The following is a 23,165-nucleotide window of genomic DNA, read 5'->3' as shown; positions in this document are numbered from 1 at the left end:
TTCAGTGGTCTTCACTAGACTGTGATCTACTTGGGAGCAAAGAGACCTGTGTCCTTACAGTGAAATATTACTTTAGACACAGAAAAATTGTCTTTGGGTACAAGTGAGAGGATTTTAGGTCTAGATACTTTGTAATAAACAAGGCGGGGAATAGAAGTGAGAAAGAACCTTGGGGTTTAGATGAGAATTTTAAGTAAAGAGCTGTGATGTCCCTGCTCATGGGCAGGCATCCTGGCATAATTCAAGTGAAATAATCCACATGAGACATAAGAACTCAGAGGGAGGATGGAGGGCAACTTGTATGACTGTCCCTTTCACTTCAAGACTCTCATGATAGGACTCTGAGATTCTAAATCTTGAAGGCAAGGTGTTTTAATGAGTAATGATCTTTATGATCCTTCACCAGTCACTTGCTCATATGGAAAAGTCCATAAAAAACTGTTTTCCATTTTTAAATTAATTTTTTAACATTTAAAAAAATTATTAATCATTTTTTTCATTAATGGCTTATTTGGATACTCAAAATTTGAATTAAAACAGTAACATATAACCATCAATCCTTAAATCCCTTCATTTTCATATCCACGTATTTAGTGGGCTGTTTTTCTGTTTTTTTTGGACCGAGTCTCGCTCTGTCGCTCAGGCTGGGATGCAGTGGCCTGATCTCAGCTCACTGCAACCTCCGCCTCCCGGGTTCAAGCAATTCTCCTGCCTCAGCCTCCTGAGTAGCTAGGATTACAGGCATGTGCCACCTCGCCTGGCTCATTTTTGTATTTGTAGTAGAGATGGGGTTTCACCATGTCAGTCAGGCTGGTCTTGAACTCCTGACCTCGTGATCCACCCTCCTTGACCTCCCAAAGTGCTGGGATTACAGGCGTGAGCCACTGCGCCCCGCCTAGTGGGTGTTAATTTAGTGCTATTATACGCCAGGCATTGAGCCATGAGTCAAGCAGTAGAAATTTATTTACAAATACAATAGCATCCCAGTCACTCAGTGTGGGGAGTGCAAATAAATAATAATATCACATAGTATCACATAGTAAGGTAAGTTCAAGTTGCCTTGAGATTATAGCAAAGTGGAGCCTAAATCAATCTGGGGTGGGCAGAAAAGACTACCTAAAGAAAGTGACCAGATGGCCAAGAGCCACTAGCTCACTCATGCAGCTACTGTCCTTTATACAGAATTGAAAATAAGATATGGTTGGTAAGTTATAGATTTCAATTGACGATGACAAATACTTGTAATCACAAATTTTCTTGGCTCTTTTAAGGAGCTATAGTAAGCAAATGTAATGATGATAATTTTAGTTCATCAAAGCTTATTTTCATTTTAAATTAATGAAAGTATATAACCAAAGAGATCGAGCATGGCAATTACCAAGTGGGTAAGATATATAGACAACAAATGCTGATAATGACTAAATTGCTAAAAGATCCCCTTAGTTTATCTGTTCCTTTGGACAGAGCAAGACAAATTCAACATTTTGTAACAAAATCACCACATTTTCTTTTATTTAGGTATTATGAATCAGGAAAAGTGTTAATATATGCTCTTTATAAACATGTAACAATTTAGAACTGTGTACATTAAAAATGGAAATTCTGCATTATAACACAAAAGAAAAATGATCACTATCAACATTTGAATGTAGTCTTTTTCAGTCTCTTTTATATATTATTGTTCTTTTGAAATGGCAATCAAAAGAGAACCTATATTTTTCCCTCACCATTATATCTTATGTATTTCCCAAATGTTAAAAATCTCTAAATCATGAGTTTAATAGCCATATAATAATATTTATAATTTAGCTATTCTGCCTAATAGCCCATTGCCTGCGGTTGAATAATTTTGAAAAGCTAGAGTATTACTATCACTAAATGGAAATGGAAAATGTCCCTATTTATGTATTTACTTATTTATTTTTAATTTATTTTTTTAGAGACAATGTCTCACTTTGTCACCCAGCCTGGAGTGCAATCATAATTCACTGCAGCCTTCAACTCCTGGGCTCAAGGGATCCTGCTGCCTCAGCTTCCTGAGTAGCTGGGACTATATAGCAGTGGCAGCCATGCTGACTAATTTTTTTTACTTTTATTTTTTTGGGGGAAGAGATTTCACCATCTTGCCCAGACTGGCCCTTTAAAATACGATACAATATAATTTTTGCACATTGATTTTGTATCCTGAGACTTTGCTGAAGTTCATTATCAGCTTAAGGAGATTTTGGGCTGAGATGATGGGGTTTTCTAAAGACAAAGAGGTTAAGACATTGCTGTTTTGAAAATAAAATACTATTTTAGCAATAATGCCCTCTCAGTAAAAATATTGAAACTTGTTTTCTAATCTGTGATTTATTAATTCTATAAAACGAAGCTTATTTTCACAGTGACTTTGTTTGCATAACACACAATCATTAGCAAATTTTGTGAAATAAAGAATAAAATGCTAAAGGCATGTGCATTATTCTGTTCTCACACTGCTGTAAAGAACTGCTTGAGACTGAGTAATTTACAAAGGAAAAAGGTTTAATTGACTCACAGTTTCACATGGCTGGGGAGACCACAGGAAATTTACAATCATGGTGGAAGGGGAAGCAAACATGTCCTTCTTCACATGAAGGCAGGAAGGAGAAGTGCCGAGCAGAGAGAGAAATCCCCTTACAAAACCATCAGATCTCTTGAGAACTCACTCACTATCATACCCCCATGATTCAACTACTTCCCACCTGGGTCTCTCCAACGACTCATGGGGATTACAGGAAATACAATTTAAGATGAGATTTGGGTGGGGACACAGTCAAACCATATCAGTATGTATATATTATATATGTACATGAAAGGTCTGATATATGATGCATAACAAATATAGTGATTTATAAAGTTATTCTGAACTCTATATGTGTTTGCTGTATTTTTATTTTTAAGAATAAATTTGTAAATAATGGTGTGCAAAGGTATGCACATGAAAGTTCATAATTCATTATTTTGAAGAGAAGGAATAACCATATCTTGCGAATTATTTATGTTACTATCTCACTGTATTTTTCCCTTTGGCAGGCTCTGTGTGTATGTGTATGTGTGTGTGTGTACATATACACACACATATATTATGGTAATTGTACTAATTATTATTTTAATCTTGCAATTGTTCAATTCATTTCTTCACAAGTTTTTATTACTCTGTAATATGTGATTGAGTGGCAAGTCACGGTTGTAGTACAGATTCTTATTTGTGCCAACTAAATTAAATAATTAACCTCTATCAAGAATAACTTTAAAAAGGTTGAGGATGCTTGATATTTAATCAGTAATAGACTATATAGTGTTCTATAGGCATCTATATTAATTGGTAGGGAGACTTAATTGCCTCTCTGCATATTATAAAAGGTGCTTAATTTTTGTTTACTTTCCTCCCACCAAATGCCAGCTCTTTTCCAAACTGGTTATTATGACCGACTTGGTTTACAGTTCTGAAGATACATGATTGCAATGATAAGCTAAGTATTTGTGGCTAGAACTAACAGTTCTTGCTGAAAAACAGTAAGCAGAATTACATACAATAATGGGTTTTACAAACAGCAACTGAAGTAACAAAATAGCATTCCTTGTCTAGGAAATGGCTTCTTAGTGTATTTGGTATGGGAAAGGAACCACATTTTGCTATATACATGAATGATGAACTGTGCTGTTAGAAGTCTTTTTAAAACACAAATATAATTATGTTACAGACTTGTTAAAATAATTCTTGTTGTCTTCTGTGGCAGAATATGGCATAACATCCTTATCCTATTCTCCAGGGCAGTTTACAAGGCCTTTCCCTGCCTCTCCAGTGCTGTCCAGTCACTCTCCCAACCCCTCCACTCCATCACCTGCCATCCCTCCTACCCCTACTCTCTTCTCCAGATACATTATCGTTCTCCAATGTCATCCATACACCTTACACTTTTTCCTGTAATGCTGTTTTCTCTGCCTGAAATATTTTTCTTTCTCTTTAGAGTATAGCAGAATCTCATGTGTCTTTCAAGGACCAAGCAGATTGTCATCTAATTTCTGAATTTCCCCCCAACACCTTATGAGAGGTGAAGAAAAGGAAATAGAAAACATTGGGGTAAAATGAACAGCAGTGTTTTCCTGTATCATTCATTTACTAGAATTTCCAAATATCTGCACAAGACAAACAATGCACCTATCTTTACCTGGACATCAGACAGGACTGGTGTGGAATATCTATGCTCCTCTATATCACTGGTGCTTTAAAAAATTACTCGACTAGCTCTATGAGCTCCATAAATCAGTATTACATTTTGAGGGCATCTTTTTTTTTTTTGTATCTGACTAGAACATTTTTCTACCATGACCCTGGCCCTTCTGTAAGAAAATAAAACAAGATAATAAAAATAAAAACAAAGCATATAAAGAGTCTACATAAAAAATTCCTGAATCTAGAACTGTTGACACAAGTCAGATGGAGAACTCTCACGATCAACAGACTTCCTTAAGCAGCTTGGCTGTATCTTAATTAATTTAACCATTCCCCAACTAAATATTGCTAGGTAATGCTGTAATGAATTTTCGTGTCTAGAGGTTTTCCTATATTCATGGGGTCAAATGATTCCCAATTTTAATAGCTTTTGATAAATTGTTACAAATTGATTTTCAAAGTCTTTGTATCAATTTTAAATGTCCCAGCTATCTTGAGTGACTTAATATTCTCTTCATCTTTACCACCAAAATTAGCTAATTTATTATGTAAAAGTGTTATCTCAATTTGTTTTTCTCTGACTATTAAGGTTAAATATACTTCACAGTTTGTTTACTGGGCTTATTTATTTGTTCCAACGTGAATTATTTGTTATATATCTTCTGTCCTTTCTTTTCAATCTGAGTGCCGGGTGTATGTGTGTGTGTGTGTGTGTGTGTGCTTTCCTTTATCCAATGTAGTTGCACTGAAATATTTCCCCAAGATTTCACGGCCCTTATGTTTGTTTTAGTTTACAAGGTTTACCAGTGTAGTGAAATGGCAACTGTTATGAACAATATGGAAAAATTTGATCAAATTAATTATTTTTAAAAGAATCCACATGTAACTGCCCACATGTACCTAAAATGTATTCATTCATATCCTGGCATCATCCCACATCTATCCTATATCACAGCCTGTTCTGCATTTTAATCAGAAATGTAGGTAATCATATAGTAAAGAGTCCAACAGAATTTAAAATAGTTTATAGCTAGTTGAATTAAGATTGAGGATGGTCTAGATGTTTCCAAACAAATTAAATTTTAAGAGTGAACATAAAAAAAGATCTCTCACTGTGAATTTTTAAAAATGTTCTATGGAGAGGTTAATTTGTAGCAATTCGTGTGGAAAAAGAGCAGAGTGTGAGCATAGACTTAACAGGAACCAATATAGTGATGTAACTGAATAATTAAGACCCAAATAATCTTGGGCTACTCTTTATATGTATAATGCCTAAATAATTGGAAGTAATATTCCCATCCAGACAGATCAGGTTAGGCCATAATCATGAGTGTCAGGAATGTGGAGTTTAATTCTATACTGATCCTAACAGGAGCGTATTGTGGGAGTTAATTTCAGTTATTATAATTCAACAAAATTTCAGTAAGTTCAGGGGACAACCAGAATGCCAGAATTTGGATGTTAAAGGTTTTAGAAACTATGTTATGTAAAGAAATGTTATTTAGCTTGAGAAAGCACTAAAGGGATGTGTGATACCTGTTTTTTAAAAATGTGATGAGTGTGAGTCATAAGAAGAGTAACCAGATTTGTTTTGTGTTATTCAATTCTGGCTAAGAATTTGTTGTTATAGATATCCAATCAAGAAACAGTCTCTCTCTCTTTCTCCCCTACTTCCTCCAACAAACAGTCTGCAAACATATGCGTACAGAACATTAATGTTCCAGACACTGTAATAGGCCCTCAGGATAGAGTTTTTAATATGGTATCATCTTCGTTGTCACGGAACTCACAGTCAAACAGTGTTGACAGGTTATCTATCTATCTGCCTATATACGTCTGTCTGTCTGTCTGCCTCTCTCTCTGTCTCTCTATCTTCCAACGTGTATACAAGATACAGAGACTACCAAAAAGGAAATTTGTTTATTTAAACAAAATCTGACCAACATCTGTGTTGAATGGGATATCACATAGACATTTTTAAATTTATAATCACAGTATCTCTGTGCTACTTTCCAAAAATAATGTGCATAGTCTAAAGGTATATATATTCTATATGTAATGCTTGTATACATATGTCTTACATATACATATATAAAATGATTTTAGAAAAATCAAAGACGTAAAAACAACTAAAAATGTTTAAAATGAGGAGTAATGTTTTAAATAGTAAACTTGGAAATGAGCTTCCTAGTTGTCAGAGAAGATAAAGTAACATTTTGACTTAACAAACTTCCTATTAAGAAAGGAGGAGACATGCATGTTTTTTTGGGAGGAAAAAAGGGATCACTTTGTATTGATGTTAAATTTTTGGAACAAAAAGAGATGAATTCCCTTTCAAACTTGCCTAGGAAAGACTGTATACATAGTTAAAGATTAAGTAATTAACCAAGGATAACCTAATTTCAAATAAGGAGGGAATAAAGGGTTATGAAAACTAACAAATTGCCCGTGAGATTTACTATAGAAGATGCAATGTAGATGATCAAGAACTGAAAGGAATAACGTCATACATCTGACTCTAACCCACTCTTTCCAAGAGCTTCCTAGTTCCAAGAAGTGCTGAGGAAGCAGCCAATGTCTGAACAGATGGGATTCTCCTGAGTGTGCTTGCTCGTTCACCTGGGCTTCCCAAAAGGGCTTTCTCCTACTTTGAAAGTGGTTTGTGTAAGCATTTTCAATTTATTTTGTCAGCAGACACTAAATGTTATATGCACCTAGAATTTATCTTCTATCAGATTTAAATTTATCAAAGGGCAATCTGACCAGCACAATGTACGTCAATTTGCATTAACAGTCCTAACTTCTTTCTTCTAGGATATATTTTCCTTATACTCAGCTCATATGTTAAATTGAATTTAACGGGAACAAATGAGAAAAAATGCTTAAGATAAACAAAATATGTAATATTTATTTTGGATCTACTATCCCACTGTCTTCATATCCTTCACTTGACTTTTCGCTAATATAACACAGGAAAAGTGTTAGCTATTTGAAGGATACCCCAAAGATGAATGAAGAGAAAACTCATCACCGATTTCTCATTCATTTATTCAAAGATATTTACTGGTTCCTATTTTGCACCAAACATTGTGAGAGGTTATGAGGACAGAGTGTTTAAAAAGTAAGACACAGCTCTGTAAGTTTTTATTCTAATGAGGAATATAGATGATAAATAGGTAAACAAATATTTGGAAATAATAGTTACAGATTGTGACCAAAAAAAGCCAAGATGATCATTATGTTGGCAATTTGATATAGAGTGATTGGTGTTTTGGTGTGGGATACATTAGGCTACAGAGGTTAGCCAGCAAAGTTTTCTGAGATGGTGACATTTAACCTGAGTCTTAAAGGTTCAGAAAACTCTAGTTAGGCAAATAACTGTATTGGAGGAGTCCAATAAAAGGGAATGGCAGATACAAGGGCATACCAGAGTGGACCCCAGAATGGTGAACAAGACAAAGAAGTAGGCAAGAGTCAGTTCATGCAGGACCATGGTAAAGAGTTGGAATTTTATTCTAAAACAATGAAAAGTCATTGGAGGGTTCTAGGTACAAAAGTAACAGTCTCTGATTTATAAATTCAGAAGGGTACCCCCCGCTCAAATATGTTAAGTAGATGGAGAAAGGTAAAAAGCAGAAGCAGGAGATTAATTATGAAATTATTAAAGTAGTACCAATTGGGAATGGAAATTAGAACAACTTTTCGTTCGAGAACAAAAAATAGTTCTAGCCTTTGATCCAGCAATCCCATTACTGGGTATCTATACACAGGAAAATAAATCATTATAAAGATACCTGCACTCACATGTTTATCACAGAGCTATTCACAACAGCAGCATCATTGAATCAATCTAAGTGTTCATCAGTGGAGGACTGGATAAGGAAAATATGGTGTATGTGTGTATATATATATATATATATGTAAAACAATGGAATATTACTTGACCGTAAAAAAGAATGAAATTGTGTTGTTTTCAGCAACATAGATGGAACTAGAGGTCATTATCTTAAGTGAAACAAGTCAGACACAGGAAGTCAAATATTACATGCACTCATTTATAAGTGGGATCTAAGCGATGTGTACTCATGGACAATTGAGTTTGGACTAATAGACATTGTAGACTCTGAATAATGGTGGGGGTTGGAGAAGGGTGGATGATGATAAATTACTTAATGAGTACAATGCACGTTATTCAGGTGATGTATACTCTAAATGCCCTGACTTCATCACTACACAATCTATACATATAACAAAATTTCATTTCTACCTCATAAATTCATATAAGTAAAAAAATTAAAGTAGAACCATTGATTTGAACATGGAGGGTGAAATAGAGATGGAGAAAGTGAAAATGTAATGTATTTTGGAGGGAGAGGCAAGGGGATTTGATCAGATGGTGAGTGACAATCAGAAGAAAGAAAAAAGAAGGAAATAATAGAAGGAGCAAGACTATCAGAAAGGAGTAAATAAGTAAAGAACAACAAATAGGAGAGCTTCAGAAGATAAAGAGCAGAATTTCTGTACAAGCTCAAATTCAGTCAAAAAAGAGCATCGGTTTTGCACAAATGTAGCAGTTAAAAGCACTTTTAAAAGAGCAGCTTATGCAAATAAATAGCACCAAAAAACCTCACAATGATCAGTTTCTAACATAAGAAAATAAATTTCAGAAGAGTTAGTGTTACAAATATAAAATTAAAAATTATAAAGATGTTAGAAAAAAAGGTAGAATAACATTTTTATAGTTGTAAGGCTAGGAATGCCTTTTTTATGCTAACATAACACCCTGAAGCCATAAAGAAAATGAGTCACAAATTTGGGTAAATAAAAAATTTAAATGTTCGTGTGGCAAAAGACATCATAAATGAATCTGGAAGCCAAAGGGAGAGTGGAAAAATAATTTGTAACATATATAACAAAGGGTTAATTTCTATAGTATGTAAAACACTCTCACAACTGAAAAAGGAAACATTTGCAAAGGAAAAGAACAGAGAAAAAAGGACACAGATCTGATAAATAAGAGAAAATTGTCTAAGCCTCCTAATTAACCAAAAATTAAAGCAGCAATGAGAAATCATCCTCACCCATCAGGACAAGCAAAGATTCAAAAAACTGATAATCATTACTGTTGGCAAGTAATAGAAAAAAATTATTCTCACATACTGGTTGTTGTAAATTTAAATAAATTTTGAAAAGAATATTTATTAAAAGCATAAATCTAGATTATTTGATATAGCAATTTCACCTCCAGGAATTGATCTTGCAGGAATAGTCACTCAGGTACAGGAAGTTTTACTGTTGTTTAGTTTGTAATATCAAAGACCTGAATGTAATATCAAAGACCTAAATGTTGATCCCGAGGGGACTGAGTACATTAATAATAGAAAATTCATACCATGGCATGTTATGCAGCAGTACAAGAAAATGAAGCAGTTCTTAAATATCAAAAGAATACCTTTTATAATTAACAGAAATAAGCCATTAATAAGATATAGCTATCAAATATTATCTATTAAATACTTTTATTTCTAGATATATACTAGAAGCTTATGTTTAGAATACTGTCTGTTTCTCCAGGTCTATACAGAAAAAAAAAGTCTGGAAAGATCTGTAGCAAACTGTTTAGTCTGATTAGCTCCAAGTGCTGAGATTAAGGAATATTCTAACTTTTTAAGATTTCTGAAGTATTTGAAATTTTTACAAGTAAGTGTGAGTTTTAAGATAAAAATATAAAAAATGGGAAAATCACAGAGCATAATATATTTAAGGTCTGCTCATTTTGGAATAAACATACCAGCAACAAAAATAAGCAAATAGTGATTACAGCTTATAGTATAATTTTTGCTATTTCTGGAAAAACAGAGTGGCTTATTGAAAGAAGGAATATATCTCAAATATTTGTTATCTTTTATTTCTAACATAGCATTAAACTTTTTATTGACAATATCAACAGTTTTCTTAAGTCAGAGGCACCTGATGATGCTCTAAAACTGAGCAATTTGGAGGTAGTGTGGTGTTCTTTAGGACACTCATCACCATATTTATTTGAAATCCAAAAATACGACCCCCCAAAAAAATAGAAACAAAATCCTTGATAGCTCAGTAACTATCTAAGTGAAGCATTCTGAAAAATAGTTTTGAATATCTGCAGTTATCCCGAAATCAAATAATTTTGCTATAAAAATATGTAGGCTGGCCAACTAATGAAGCATCCAACACTGTTCACATAACAGTTAAAAGAGTCATTTAGTCATTTTTACAGTTGGTTGTGTTTATGACATGAATTTGGCAATATAAAGTAATGGGGGTGTTAACATTTAGGATTCTGAAATTTTTGTGCTGTGCTACAAACCACATAGAAAAATCAATATGTCCATATTTGTTGGGGTAAGTAAAAGTTGTGACAGAGGTAACTTTAAGAAAAGCATCTTGATATCAGAATTAAGAGTTAACCGGCGACAGTCACACTGAATGTTTGGCATTTTGTCAATACTGTACTGATCAAGATGCTGTGGTATGAATGGCAGGCAAATCCTGTATTGGCTAAGAAAACTGACTTTAAATTCAGATGCCCTGGATACTTTGTCATCTTAGACAAATTTTCTAAGCTATGCAAATCTTCAGGTTCTTCATCTATAAAATGATTGTAATAAAATGCCTACTTTCGAGTTTTGTGAAAACTGAGATCACAAAATCTGGTACACAGTACTCATTATAGTAGTTATTATTATTAAAAGAGGAGGAATGAGTTTCAAAGAACAAGGAGTTGTCAGCAATGTCAAATCCTGCAAACTATTCTGAGACAACGAGGCATAAGAAATAACAATTGGATTTACTAATTTGTAAGTCACTGATGACCTTCAAGAACACAGTGTTCCAGGAGTGGTGATGGTAGGGAAAAGTAAATGGTGATAAAAATAGAAAGAGCTGATGTAGAATATGTAACACTTTGGGTAGTAAGAGAATGAATAAAAATTATAAGATGACAATGTGAGAGGCAGAGGACCAAGCCAAGGGGTTTTCCAGCTAAGACACACTGATTATTTTCTATGTTAAGGAGGAAGGTAGTAGAGATGGATTTCATTAAAAAAAATTCCTGGTTGGTTTCAAGGCTAAAATCTATTCTGCTTCTAAAATGATGAAGATGGGGAATGAAGAGCTTTTTGTTCATCTAATTTATGTGTGGCTCCTTTAGGGCTGAAGTACTGGGCCTTTTTTGTGACTGGAACTCATTGAGAAGCTGTTCAAAAGTTTGATTGTGTCTCTGTAAACACACACACACTGTGCACAAGTACACACAATTTTGCATAAAATTAGGAGAATTCATTGACCTCCTTTAATCTATCAATGAAACAATCCTCTCCCTGAATGGCCCAAAGATCTTAGATAAATTTACTGTCTCTTAAGGCCTAAAAATAATTTTGACAAATATGGCTTTAGGCTTGTGTACATGATTTAAAATTAATAATTCAGTGAGAAGTCAAAACATTTTCTATGAAATATCAAAAAATCTATTTAAAATGACTTTAAAAAGCATAAATATAAAATATAAATAACTTGAAATGTTAAAATTGGCTCAGACATACAATTTCCATATGACATAGAAAATGAAATAGAGATATAACTGATTTCTAACTATATGTGGAATATTTTCCAAATTATTTTCTAATATTCATAAAATTTATATGTGATATATGTGATTTATCTGTGTTAACAGACTAGGAAATCGAGACTCAGAAGTGTTAAGTAACTTGCCCACGATTAGGCTGCCAATTCAAACTCATCTGGCTCAAAACTCCAGAGGAGATTATCTCTCCATATCTCTAAGTGAAAGAACATTCTAGGCCAATATATCCAAAAACCTGTGTAGTATTAGAATCTTTATGGGGTTGCTTTTTGTTTTCTTGGCCAAATACAAAAGAACATTCTGAAAAGAAAAGGAAAGACCTATGTTGAAGATATTACGATTATCTTTGCAATTCTTTCTTTGAACTCTGCAGTTGTCAACAAGGTTGAGCACTGTTTACTTGATAGTTTCCCTATCTTTTGGCTTCCATTAAATTACTCTTGCCTCATTTTCCTCTGAATTCTGTGACCCCTTGTCCTCAGCCTTCTTTGTTTTACCTGTTTCCTCCCTCTTCCCCTCAAACATTGGTTCTTCCTAGGGTTTGATTCTCAGCACTCTTGGCGCTGCTTCTGCTCTCTTTGGGTGATCTCATTCACTTCCAAGTCTCCAAGGCTCACTGATCATCTGTCTTCAGCTCAGACTGAACCCAAAAGCTCCAGACACACATGTCCAAACCTCTACTGCACATCCCCCTTTGGATGTATTTTTAACACCTCAAAATCAGTAAGTCCATTGTAAAGTCACCCTCCCCACTCAGATCTGCTCCTTCTGTGCGTTGCTTCTTTACTCACTATCTAAACATTTGCCCAAGCCAGAAGACTGGAAAAACATCTTTTATTTTTATCACACTTCCCCTGCACCCTCCCACACAGACATCCAACCAATCATGAAGTTCCATCAAAAATTCTGCATTGGATCTATGTGCTTTTCTCTTTCCTCCATGCTTCCACTTTTATCTCAGCAGCTATTATTCTAAATCGTATTACTTTAAGACTCAGTCAACCGGTCTTTTTTGTCCCATTTTGTCCTCTTCCAATTCATTCTCCCTCTTGCAACCTAGCCTGTTCTTTATAAATGTCATTAATTGTGTTCCAATCATTTATGGGCCCCTCTTTGTATTCAGAAGAGTATCCTGACCACAGCTACATAACCTCTGAGATCCACAGTCCCACCCCTTAGCACACCTCCCCTCCTCACATTCAATACTACTGCCAGACTAATCCATGTTCAATGGCTCAAAGACACTTGGCTCTCCCACAACTTGGTGTCTCCTCATTCACTGCTCCTTTGATGAGGCATGCTCTCCTTCCTTGTTCTTTTTCAAATGACTCAACTAGATCTTAACACCAGATCATGCAATATCATCCTTAGGATGCCATGCCAAGTTTGATGTAATTATCCTTCCCGTTTCCCTGTCCATCCCTCTCCTAGCAATATTTCTCTGTCATAGCACTTTACCACATTGTACTGTAATCTTTACTGTAATCACTGACTTCTCTGTCTTTCCCACTGGACTATCAGCTCCTTAAGGTCAGCAACTACTCTTATAAGTTTTTGTGTTGCCAGCTGCTAGCATAATGTCTTGAATAGAGTTGCTCTTGATAAATATGTTTAATGAGTAAATGGATAATTCATTATCTCATCTAATGAATGAATGGATGGTTTCATTACATAATATGACTTCAGCCTTTGCTCTGTCATTCACTGTCATGTGATTCATGAATAAGTTGCCCAGAACTGTTTTGCCCTGTTTTCTTCAAAATGTTGCAATTAAATTAAAGATAAATGGCAATTCCCTTTTTTTTCCTTAATTCAGGCAGGCTCAATATAGATGTTATCTTTTCTACACCCTTATGGCCTTCTGGCAAAAGTACTAGGATAGTAGGTATAAGAATTGGTTCAAGCTCTGGCTTTGTAGTCTACTACCAGAGAGTCTTTGGAAAGTAAAGTAACTCCTTTGTACCAAAACTGTCTTAACTAGAACATAATTACTTTCTTTTTAGACTGTCTCACTGTAAGATTAGCTTGAGGTCAAATAAAATCATATATATACATATAAATATATAAATATATATACACACACATCTATAGTTTTAAAAAATCTATGGGTTGTCATAAAGTGTAAGGTGTGTTGTTATTTATCCTTCATTTTAAAATCCAGAACAATAATAACATTACTCTAATAAGATTTTATCCATATAAAATCTTATACATAGATTTTATCCATATATATATATATATATATATATATATATTTCCCAACATCAGGAAGTAAAATATTTCCTCCTTGAGAAATAACACTTTCCAGATTGAAAAAAAATTAGGAATTTTTTGACAGCTTTATGAAAGCTTTATCCTATGACAGCTCTAAAATACATCAAATATATACAAATTATGCATCATCCTATCACTTAAGAAAGACAAAAACTATAAGAATATGACTCATATCTTTGTCAATCTCAGGATGAAAAATTAAGGTAAGAGAGAAAAAATATAAAACTAAAGAATTATTTAAAATCAACTTAGAAGCTTGCTACTAATTCCAAACAAGAAAAGCTAATGAGAATCACAGTTGAGTCACATCACTCATTTTCCTAAATATAGGCAAAGGTCAAATACTATTTAATTCTGGTATTTCTTTACTAACAACTTTGCAGTTCAAGTCATCTGAATTTTATCTTTAGCATGTTTAAGATTATTATATTAGTCCAATGTAAACTCTTAGAATGCCCTTTTAGGACTTCATGATCCTGGAAGAGAAGATGTGCATAAATATTTAAACATAGTTGAATTAAACAAAAAATATTATGTTATTTAGTACACTTAAATTCAGTGAGTTTTTATTAAGTACCTACTTTATAAGTGGAAAATCCTGCAGAGCCTACTAAGTTTAGTGTCACATTTTCAATGTATTTAAATTAACTAAACAACTTTATTTTACATATACTTTACTTTTACAAGTACTTTGTAAAGTACTGCTCATTTTGGATACTTAAGAGTCCACAAATAAATCGTCCACACAGAATTCATATTTAACTTAAAAAAGAACAGCTTTTTCATCATTACTAGGGCATAATATTGATTCTATTTGTGATTTTTACCTTTTCAATCCATTATCTATTAAACAATTGAATAAAATGATTCTAGCTAGAAAAAGAGGACAAGGTAAAAAAAATCACTCTTTGAAACAAGAAAAATGTTAATCAATTAGTCCTTTCTATCAAAATTTAAAAAGTTGAAAATAGCCTATAAAATTCTATTATTATTTCATCAAGGTGATAATGCATGTGTACTTGATCCGTTCTATTGGTACTTCCTATTGCCATTGGAGATTTAAATGACTCATTTCAGAATCTGAATATTTCTGGATTATATTGGACAGGGACTGCCTTTTTAAAGGGCTGATTCTTTTACGGGATTTCTAATGTAGCTGAATTAAACTAATAATCAAAATGACTAAAATATATTTATCTTTTGCAAAATTTGGAGATGGACTAATTTAGTATTTCCGTTATTACTTCCGGTCAAACTGAACATATATCATCCCCCAAACCAAAATATTTCTATCCATTAACTATTGAAAAATATGAGAAAACAGCCACCTTTTGAGTTATCTCAAATTGTTTTGTGTTGGACATATCCAATTAAACTAGCATTTTTGTTTGCAAAGGTAACTATTTTGTTATTTACCTGTGATGCAACAGTATGACATTTTAATTAAAGAAGGTTGCCTATATTAAATTTATGTTTTAAATGTCCATTGTGTCGTACTTCGTATTTCGGATACATTGCAACAAAAATGTATACTTGTAATTACATCTTGAAATTTGACTACAAGGGCTATTACACTCACTTTTTTTGTTATTGTAATAGGTCATAATTTTGTGTTATCTGTATTTCACATAATTTTAGTTTAATATTCATCTAAGTGTGACTTTCCAACAATAGAATAATTGGAATAAACTGTAAGCCAAAATTTTTCCCTCAGGAATGTGGAATTTATACCCAAAATTATAAGTTTAAATTAATCAGGTTTAGACTTATGAGTATGTAAACTCTATACACAGAATAGTTTATCTTACCATAGTATTCTTAGAGCACTAACTTAGTTTTGAGGCAGATGAACCAGCATTAGATAAGCTGTCCTCTAGATAACCAACACGCTTTATTCTTTGTCTTTTTTTTGAGTATACATTCCACAAAATAATTAAACATATACTGTTTAATGGCCCTTATTCACAGAAAGACCAGATCCTGCAGTTTTACAAGGAACCACTGTAGAAATATCATGACTAAAATAAACTTAACCAGCCACATATTATGTCTTTATATTTAATCTAACATTACAAATTTAAAAATCCAGTCCATCTCATGGTGAGGAATAAGTTTCATGTAAATTCTCTAGAATATTAAATTTGAAGACCTATTTTTACCCTTTTGTACTCAAAGGCATAGACCTTGATAAATGAGGTTGCCTTATGTTTACTGCTTACATTTTACCTTTAATTAGATTGGAACATCACGAGTCTGTATGGTCTTGGTCAGTCCATTCAACAAACACCAATCACCTGACCCACACTCTGACTATTGATTTTTTTTCCCAAATTCTGCTTAGATTTGCCTTAAGGATGTTCAGCATACTCATTTGTCAAATTAACTTTCCTTTTCTCTGCTAGAAAATGTTTTCTCCTTATTTACAATTTGTTTTCTCAAAAAAATTTTAAACGTACGCAAAATCAATTGTATGTGATTATAACAAATATTAGATCACTAATACTGCATTATACTTGGATTCTAAATAAACAGACTTAAAGTTTACTCGTGTCAATTTTCTCAATCCTTATATGTTAAAGAACAGCATACTCTACATTTCATGTTTTTTCTACTTTTTAATTCTGTATGCAACTTGCTAATATTTATCATGTTTACAAGTCCTTTACCAGTAACACTTGATTTCCCATATATTTTCATTACATAAATAAAATAATACTAGTTACAATTATCCCAAATGAGGTTAACAAACAAAAAGGAGGAAAAGAGGATTACCCTCATATAGTTTACACTGGAAGTCACAATACAAACTTTAGAATATTTAAGATATTAATTTGTAAAAATGAATCAAAATAAAACAGATATATCTGCCACTTGTAAGGAAATCTTTCAAAATTCAATAATAATAATTAATATTTTAAAATAATTACTATTGATATAGTACTTTCACATGTATTTGGATCATAGATTATTTTTAAAGGTAGTACGATTTGTACTGACAGAATCTTAGGAGAGACATGAAATAAATACTTAAATAAACAAATAATATTTACGTATTAACAAGAATGCTTTCCTTAGAACTACTTAGAATGCTGACATCCCTTTTAAAACTCAGAACATAAAACTAATAACTGAGGAATTTTACCAAAAGGACTACCCACAAACCTTGTTCTAATTTATGTGTACTTCAGATTAAAAATGACTCCCTTGTGCTTTAATGCAATATTGATTTTATCACCAAATATGTCAAGAGATTTTTAAAAATTAAGTAGCAACTCATAGAATCTATAGCCTTCCTGAAAAACAGTGTAATTCTACACTTTGCAAAAGTGACACATGCTTCAAGTTCCTCATGAAACTAAGTTCTAAAAAGAATTAACAGTTAGACACCAAAAATTAAGAAAAATTAATCATATTATCTGCTAGATGAATTAACAGCCGACACACACAAATTAAATAATTTAAGTTGATGAAACAGATGTCCTCCAGACAAATTTAAAAACATTGTTTTCAATTTCACTAGTTTCTTTGTTCAGTACACTTTCTTGTACTGAAAGAATTTTAAATAAAAATGTACCCAACTTGATACGATAAAAAGGCTTTACAATTCAGCTTGAACATTTTATTAACTGTGAAAACATGCAAAATTTTATGTAGAAACTATTCCTACTTCTTAAAAAATCTATAGTCATTACCTGAATTTATTAATTTAGAACATTGGTAAATTAGCATAGAAATGTGAGGAGGTATTTGAAACATGCACTTCCTTCCAGAAGGAAAAGGCAATACAACTGCTATTGACTGATCATGTTTCAATGTGTTTTAAATAATATGCAGAGTTGATTATATATATATTTTTTTACATTAAATTATACATTATCCTGGTGAGAGTAGAAGGAATTGTACAACTGCTTTCTTATGGCATTAGGTGAGCTCACCCGTTTAGTTTCATTGTGTGGGATAATAGATAAAGCTGGGTTGGTTGGTGAATTCAGGTGGATGGGAGCCTAATGTGATTTGGCATCGAAGTAAGGATTCATGGAGTTATATCCACAGGATATATGCATTACGTGATAGTAAGAGACATTTACAACCCAGAATATAAGGGCAGGGCAGCCTCAAGTGACATCACCAGATCATCTGCAGCGTCAACCAACCGACTCAAATATATATCCTCCACATCACCACTCCCCTCTTTTTCTCACTATTAGCAAGCTTTCCATGGCCTTCATCAGTGTAAAAGAGCATGTGTCTTCTTTAAATGCAAGACACTCAAGTGAAAAGCAATTACTCAAGTGAAAAGCAAATAAGAAAAACCAAAGCAGCAGAATAAAAAACTAGCTTGAGCACAATTTTCACTAAATTGACATTCAGATGATAGGAATAACACTAAAATGTTAAAGGAGAATTTAACTTGGATGATCCAGACAGGTAATGAATAAAAGAGAAAGTCAGGAAGAAGCAAAGAGAGGGAAGAGAAGAAAGAAAAGAAAAATAAATTAAAGAAATTAAATTAAAGAAAATAAATAAATTGAAGAAAAGAAAAGAAACCAGCTAAATATCCCTGAGATGAAGTCTTGTTTTTAACTCCGATTTGTCCTGAAACCAGGCAACTGTGGGAATCTTGAAATTCTTTCTAAAAAAAATTAAATAATAACAAAGAGGAAGAGGACTCTATTGCTTGGTTTTAATTCTCTTCTCATTTTTCATAACTTATGGTTTACTTACAGGCATTTGTTACAGCAAAACTGTTGGCTGTCTCAATGTTGTCCACATGAGGTACCAAATTAAAAGGAGCTTCCGACGCATTGGGGCTGGTGTTATGAAGAAAAATTGCTAATCGAAAAGCAGTGTATTCCTGATCTGTGTTTCGGATGAAGAGACCACCTATTAAAAACAGCAGGAAAAGCACATTCAATGTTTCCTCTTGTAAACATTATACCCACCCCAAGCACAATCAAATCTACTGCCATTCACAAGCACATACAATTAAAGAGCTATACTTGCCACATCTAGGGAGACTGCCTTTTGTCCCTAAGGTGCATGCTTAGTAGTTAGTCTTTAGAGCAGCTCAGCCTTTTCTTGTCCCAAGGTGTCATGATCACAATGACCTCTGAGACCATTTAGTGTATGTTCCTTTCTCTCCCTTGCCCTCCCCCTGATTCCCAGCACACTGCTACATCAGCCACCTCAAGGCATCTCTCTCTAAGATGCATGCAGATGAGCAGAAAAGAGATTTACATTAAAATACGGAAATGAATGGATATAGTGCCACACAGGGAAGAGGGAAATCAGAAAGAAGAAGTGAACTTTATTTTCCTGCAGCTCGTGGACTCAGCCTAATTAACTCCGTTTTGTGCACAATCCTCGAGAAATGATGCAGTGTTGAGGCTGGGCTTAGCTGGAAGAAATTCAATAGCTGCGTCCCATTAAAAGACAGTAGAGGAGAATAGCAAGAAAAGCCAAGGATGGAGGGTGTCCCTGGAAATAGGGTCGAGGTAGAGAAATAAGGGCAAAAGCTTCAAGAAGAAAACATAATAAAAGGGGAGAAGCTTCCTGGAAAGGGAGCTAACTTTGGAATCTGCTACCCGGTAGCAAGAAAAGGCAGGGAGTGCGGGTGGAAATGTCTTTTTCCCCAAACAGTGTCTTTCTGTAATAGCAAGAAAGCTGCGGCGTCCAGAATGGGAAGAAGTGGATTTTTTTTTTCTTTTTTAAACAAACTCGACATGACTTTACGCTTTAGAGAAAGAGATGAAAATAAATATCATACAAAATACAACCAAATTCCCCGAAGGCTTTCCCCCAACTTATTTCAATCCTACTTAAGCGACTATAGCCAAAGGTGGAAATAGGGCTATGGCTTGAGAACGAATGGGTGGGCTGCCCTGGGTGTATTCCAAAGGAACTCGCACTAAAAAGGAAGTCTTTTTGTAAAGGAGAGGAAGGAAGAAGAGGGAAACAGAGGGGAAGGGAACTGCTGAAGGTTTCCCTGAATTGCTTATCAGCAACTCATTTAACTCACTTTCGGATATCTGCTACAACCAGCCACATGCACACCCTATCGGAACACACCTTACCTATTTGCACGCTGCTCGGAAAGGCTCCCATGGCGAGTCCCCAAAATCCAGAAAATAACAAGACAATCTGTCTGCAAATAATCCTCATCTTCTTTTCTCCTCTCCCTGGCGCGCGCTCTCTCTCTTTCTCTCGCACTCTTCCTAAAGGCTGTTCAGAGAAGCATTGAAGACGATGGCGCTAAAATTAAAATCAACCAAAAAAAAAAAAAAAAAGAAGAAGAAGAAAGAAAAAAAGGAAAGAGGTTTCGGTGGTTTATGATTATGACTATGTCCCCTTAGCAATCCATCGCGAGCCGCCAGATTTTTCCCGCAGTCTCCATAGCCTTGGGAGAGGTTTTCTGTCCGGCTGCAAATGTTGCACATGCAAAAGATGGTGGTGGAGCGTCTAGTGGCTGCTCGCAGGGATGAGACATGCGCTCTATCTTTGCCTCACTCGCACTCGCGCTCGCCCCTTGCTTTCTCACATACACACAAACACTGGCGCCGCGGCCGCCGCACGCGGTCCCCGGCTCGCACCAGCCGACATCCCCCCAAGCCTGCACCAGCCCGGAGCAAGGCTGCCCTCTGGGCGTCCCCTCCCCGAGCGCGCACTCCCTCCGCACGCCCCTCGCCCACCGCTCGGCTGGCTTCACCCCCTGGGTGCTCACCGGAGCGCCCCAGTCTCCCCGACGCTCCGGAGCCAGTCAGGAGACAGGTTTTCCCTTCTCACCACTCGCTGACTCCCTCCTCTTTTCTTCCTCTGTTCGCAGAGGGACCGACTCTGGGGATGGGCACCCCCAGCGTCCCTCTCTTGATCTTCCTGGCACCTCTGCTTCCCGGCTGCGCTAGGCAGAAAATTGGCCCACGGGCCAGGTCTGCAAGCCCCAATCGGGGGCTCCGGGGGATTAGTACCTCCCCATGCCCCCGGGCCCCTGCCGCATCCTTGCAGGTTCGCGAGGAGGACAGGCTGCCTCCCTCTCCTACAGTCCTGGCTTCCCTCTCAGCCTAGCCCTCTTCTGCCACTGGGCTGCGCGCGGGGGACTCCGGTCCTCGCTGCAGCAAAGATTTCTCACCAGCAAACAGCCCGGGAATCTGGAGAGCCTGACAAGGGAATGGATGAGGTGAAAGGGTTCAGCGAGGGATGGGAGGAGAAAAGACAAGCAAAGGGCAGCCCCGGGCGGATTTTAGAGGCCAGGACCAGGAGAAAAGAATTGGAGGAGGTAAAGATGGGGAAGAGAGCCAGAGAAGTTGAAACATCCTGGGAAGGGGAGGAGGGGGTAAAAGGTTATTTTAAATAACTGACAAAGTTTAGAGTACTGAACGGGATGGGGGAAAGACTGAGAAATGAAAATTGAAAGAGGCCTCTAACATTGTTTGAAAGGCATGAAGCAGAAATAGGAATAAGAACTGTGAAGTATAAAGTAGGAAAAGTGATTAAAGATCTGATTGCTTTCTACCCGGTCACCCATTCCGGAGGACCCTATCTTTCTGTGCTGTGGTCCATGGCAGCAGCAGGAGGGACACAGCCAAAGGCTGATAAAGGACCAGAAGGGCAATGCTTGGGGCGGTGGACACAGGTGTCTGACAGGAAGACAGTGTTTTTCGTGCACACCTCCTCTTGTCTGGGACTCTGGAATGCTCACTCCGCCCCACGCCACCTCCAGGTAGACTTAAGCACTTCATTGATGATGTCAATAGTTGTTTTGACTGGGTAGAAGTGAAAATGAATTATCCTAGAAAGTTTTGGGGTTACAGTCTCACTTCCTCTCCAGAGTCACCTTTAAGATTCTCCTTTCATCTGGCTGCTTTGGACTGAGCTTGTGCCACACTCAGAAGCAGTCACTGTGGTAGCCGTAAGTGAACAGTTTCTGATTTCCTCTGCATGGTTTGAGATTTCCTGATCTAGTTACTAAATATAATCTCCTGTTCCAATAAACTGTGTGAGAGAATCATTAGAAGGATAGGTTCTCCTTAAAAGTTAGGGAACCTAGGGTGACGTCTGCCATTAAATTTTTAAAAAGAATATAGCAATTGCCAAGGTTTGCCTGATATAGTGTTTGAGAATACAATGCTTAAAGTTGAATTCTTGCAAGGGACTTGCAGAAAGCCTGGTAACGACTTTTTGAAGTATGCATTACCTCAACTCCTTCAAGATTTTTTATTTGATATCACTGATTACCTGAATTTGTAGTTTATAAATGATATTTTAAAATCCCTGCTAAAACTTGAGTGCTTTTCTATTTCCTAAGTTTTGCATTTTATTTTTAAAATCACATCTTAAAAAAAAAATGTGTCTGATTTCCCATTACATTTCACCACAGATTATTATGAAAAAAAAACCTACTCGTAACTGTATTTTACAAATCATACGTTTGTCATTTTAGTTTGTGAAGTTTTAGTCTTGCAAGTCAAGTGAGATTTGAAGCATTTTTCCTTTTTTAATTTGTCTGCGTTAAAAAACAAGGCTGTAAATAATAGCATTCTGTTTTCTCTTGTAAAAGGATAATAGAGTATGACACATAAAATTCAAGTTAAATTAAAATTTCAAAATCCACCAAACTCATCACTTGCTTGGGTAACTAGTGAAGCTCTTCCTGATCCAGAGGCAATTATTAACTTTAATTCTCAAAATTGAAAGATTTGAGTTTTCATATGATGTAATAGCATCATTGATACAGATGCAGGACAAGTTCTTCCCCTGCCCCCCCCCCACCCCGAACTTAACAGTCATGATAACACCTGGACTAATATAACCACAGATGACACAACTATATTTTTCCAAAATAGTAACCCAGTTGTTTTTAATTTCTATTTTCCCAAGTAGTTAAAACCTCTATTTCACTTTCTAAACCTAAACTCTCTTTATCTGAATTGTATACATGTATATTTATTAATATATGTATCAAATATATTTTATCCGTATGATACATAGAAATATATCATATATACATGTATTATATACCTATGTACATATACACAGATGTACATATATGTCAAATAGTTGCATATTAAG

General features: G+C 35.3%; 1 protein-coding gene across 6 annotated transcripts in view; it reads right to left on the bottom strand.

The window, feature by feature from the left end:
• GRIA4 (glutamate ionotropic receptor AMPA type subunit 4) overlaps positions 1–21,176 on the bottom strand; it is a 367,574-nt gene extending 346,398 nt beyond the window's left edge. For 3 of the 6 annotated variants that reach the window (XM_023208149.2, XM_023208148.3, XM_023208152.2), the window contains exons 1-3: positions 20,821–21,176; positions 20,174–20,351; positions 18,825–18,983 (exon numbers count right to left, since the gene is read on the bottom strand). In XM_023208149.2, coding sequence (XP_023063917.1) covers positions 18,825–18,983; positions 20,174–20,261 — 247 coding nt within the window. In that variant the 5' untranslated portion in view covers positions 20,262–20,351; positions 20,821–21,176. Of the gene's footprint in view, positions 1–18,824; positions 18,984–20,173; positions 20,546–20,820 lie in introns of those variants that run through there. The other 3 variants (XR_002730888.3, XM_023208153.3, XM_023208151.2) reach the window with 2 other exon arrangements.
• Between the last annotated feature and the right edge of the window lie 1,989 nt (positions 21,177–23,165).

Source organism: Piliocolobus tephrosceles, chromosome 13 (genome assembly GCF_002776525.5).
Source record: "Piliocolobus tephrosceles isolate RC106 chromosome 13, ASM277652v3, whole genome shotgun sequence".
In the NCBI taxonomy this organism is placed as follows: Eukaryota; Metazoa; Chordata; class Mammalia; order Primates; family Cercopithecidae; genus Piliocolobus; species Piliocolobus tephrosceles.
Note: the sequence above shows the minus strand (reverse complement) of the source record. Positions and strands in the feature narration are given on the sequence as shown.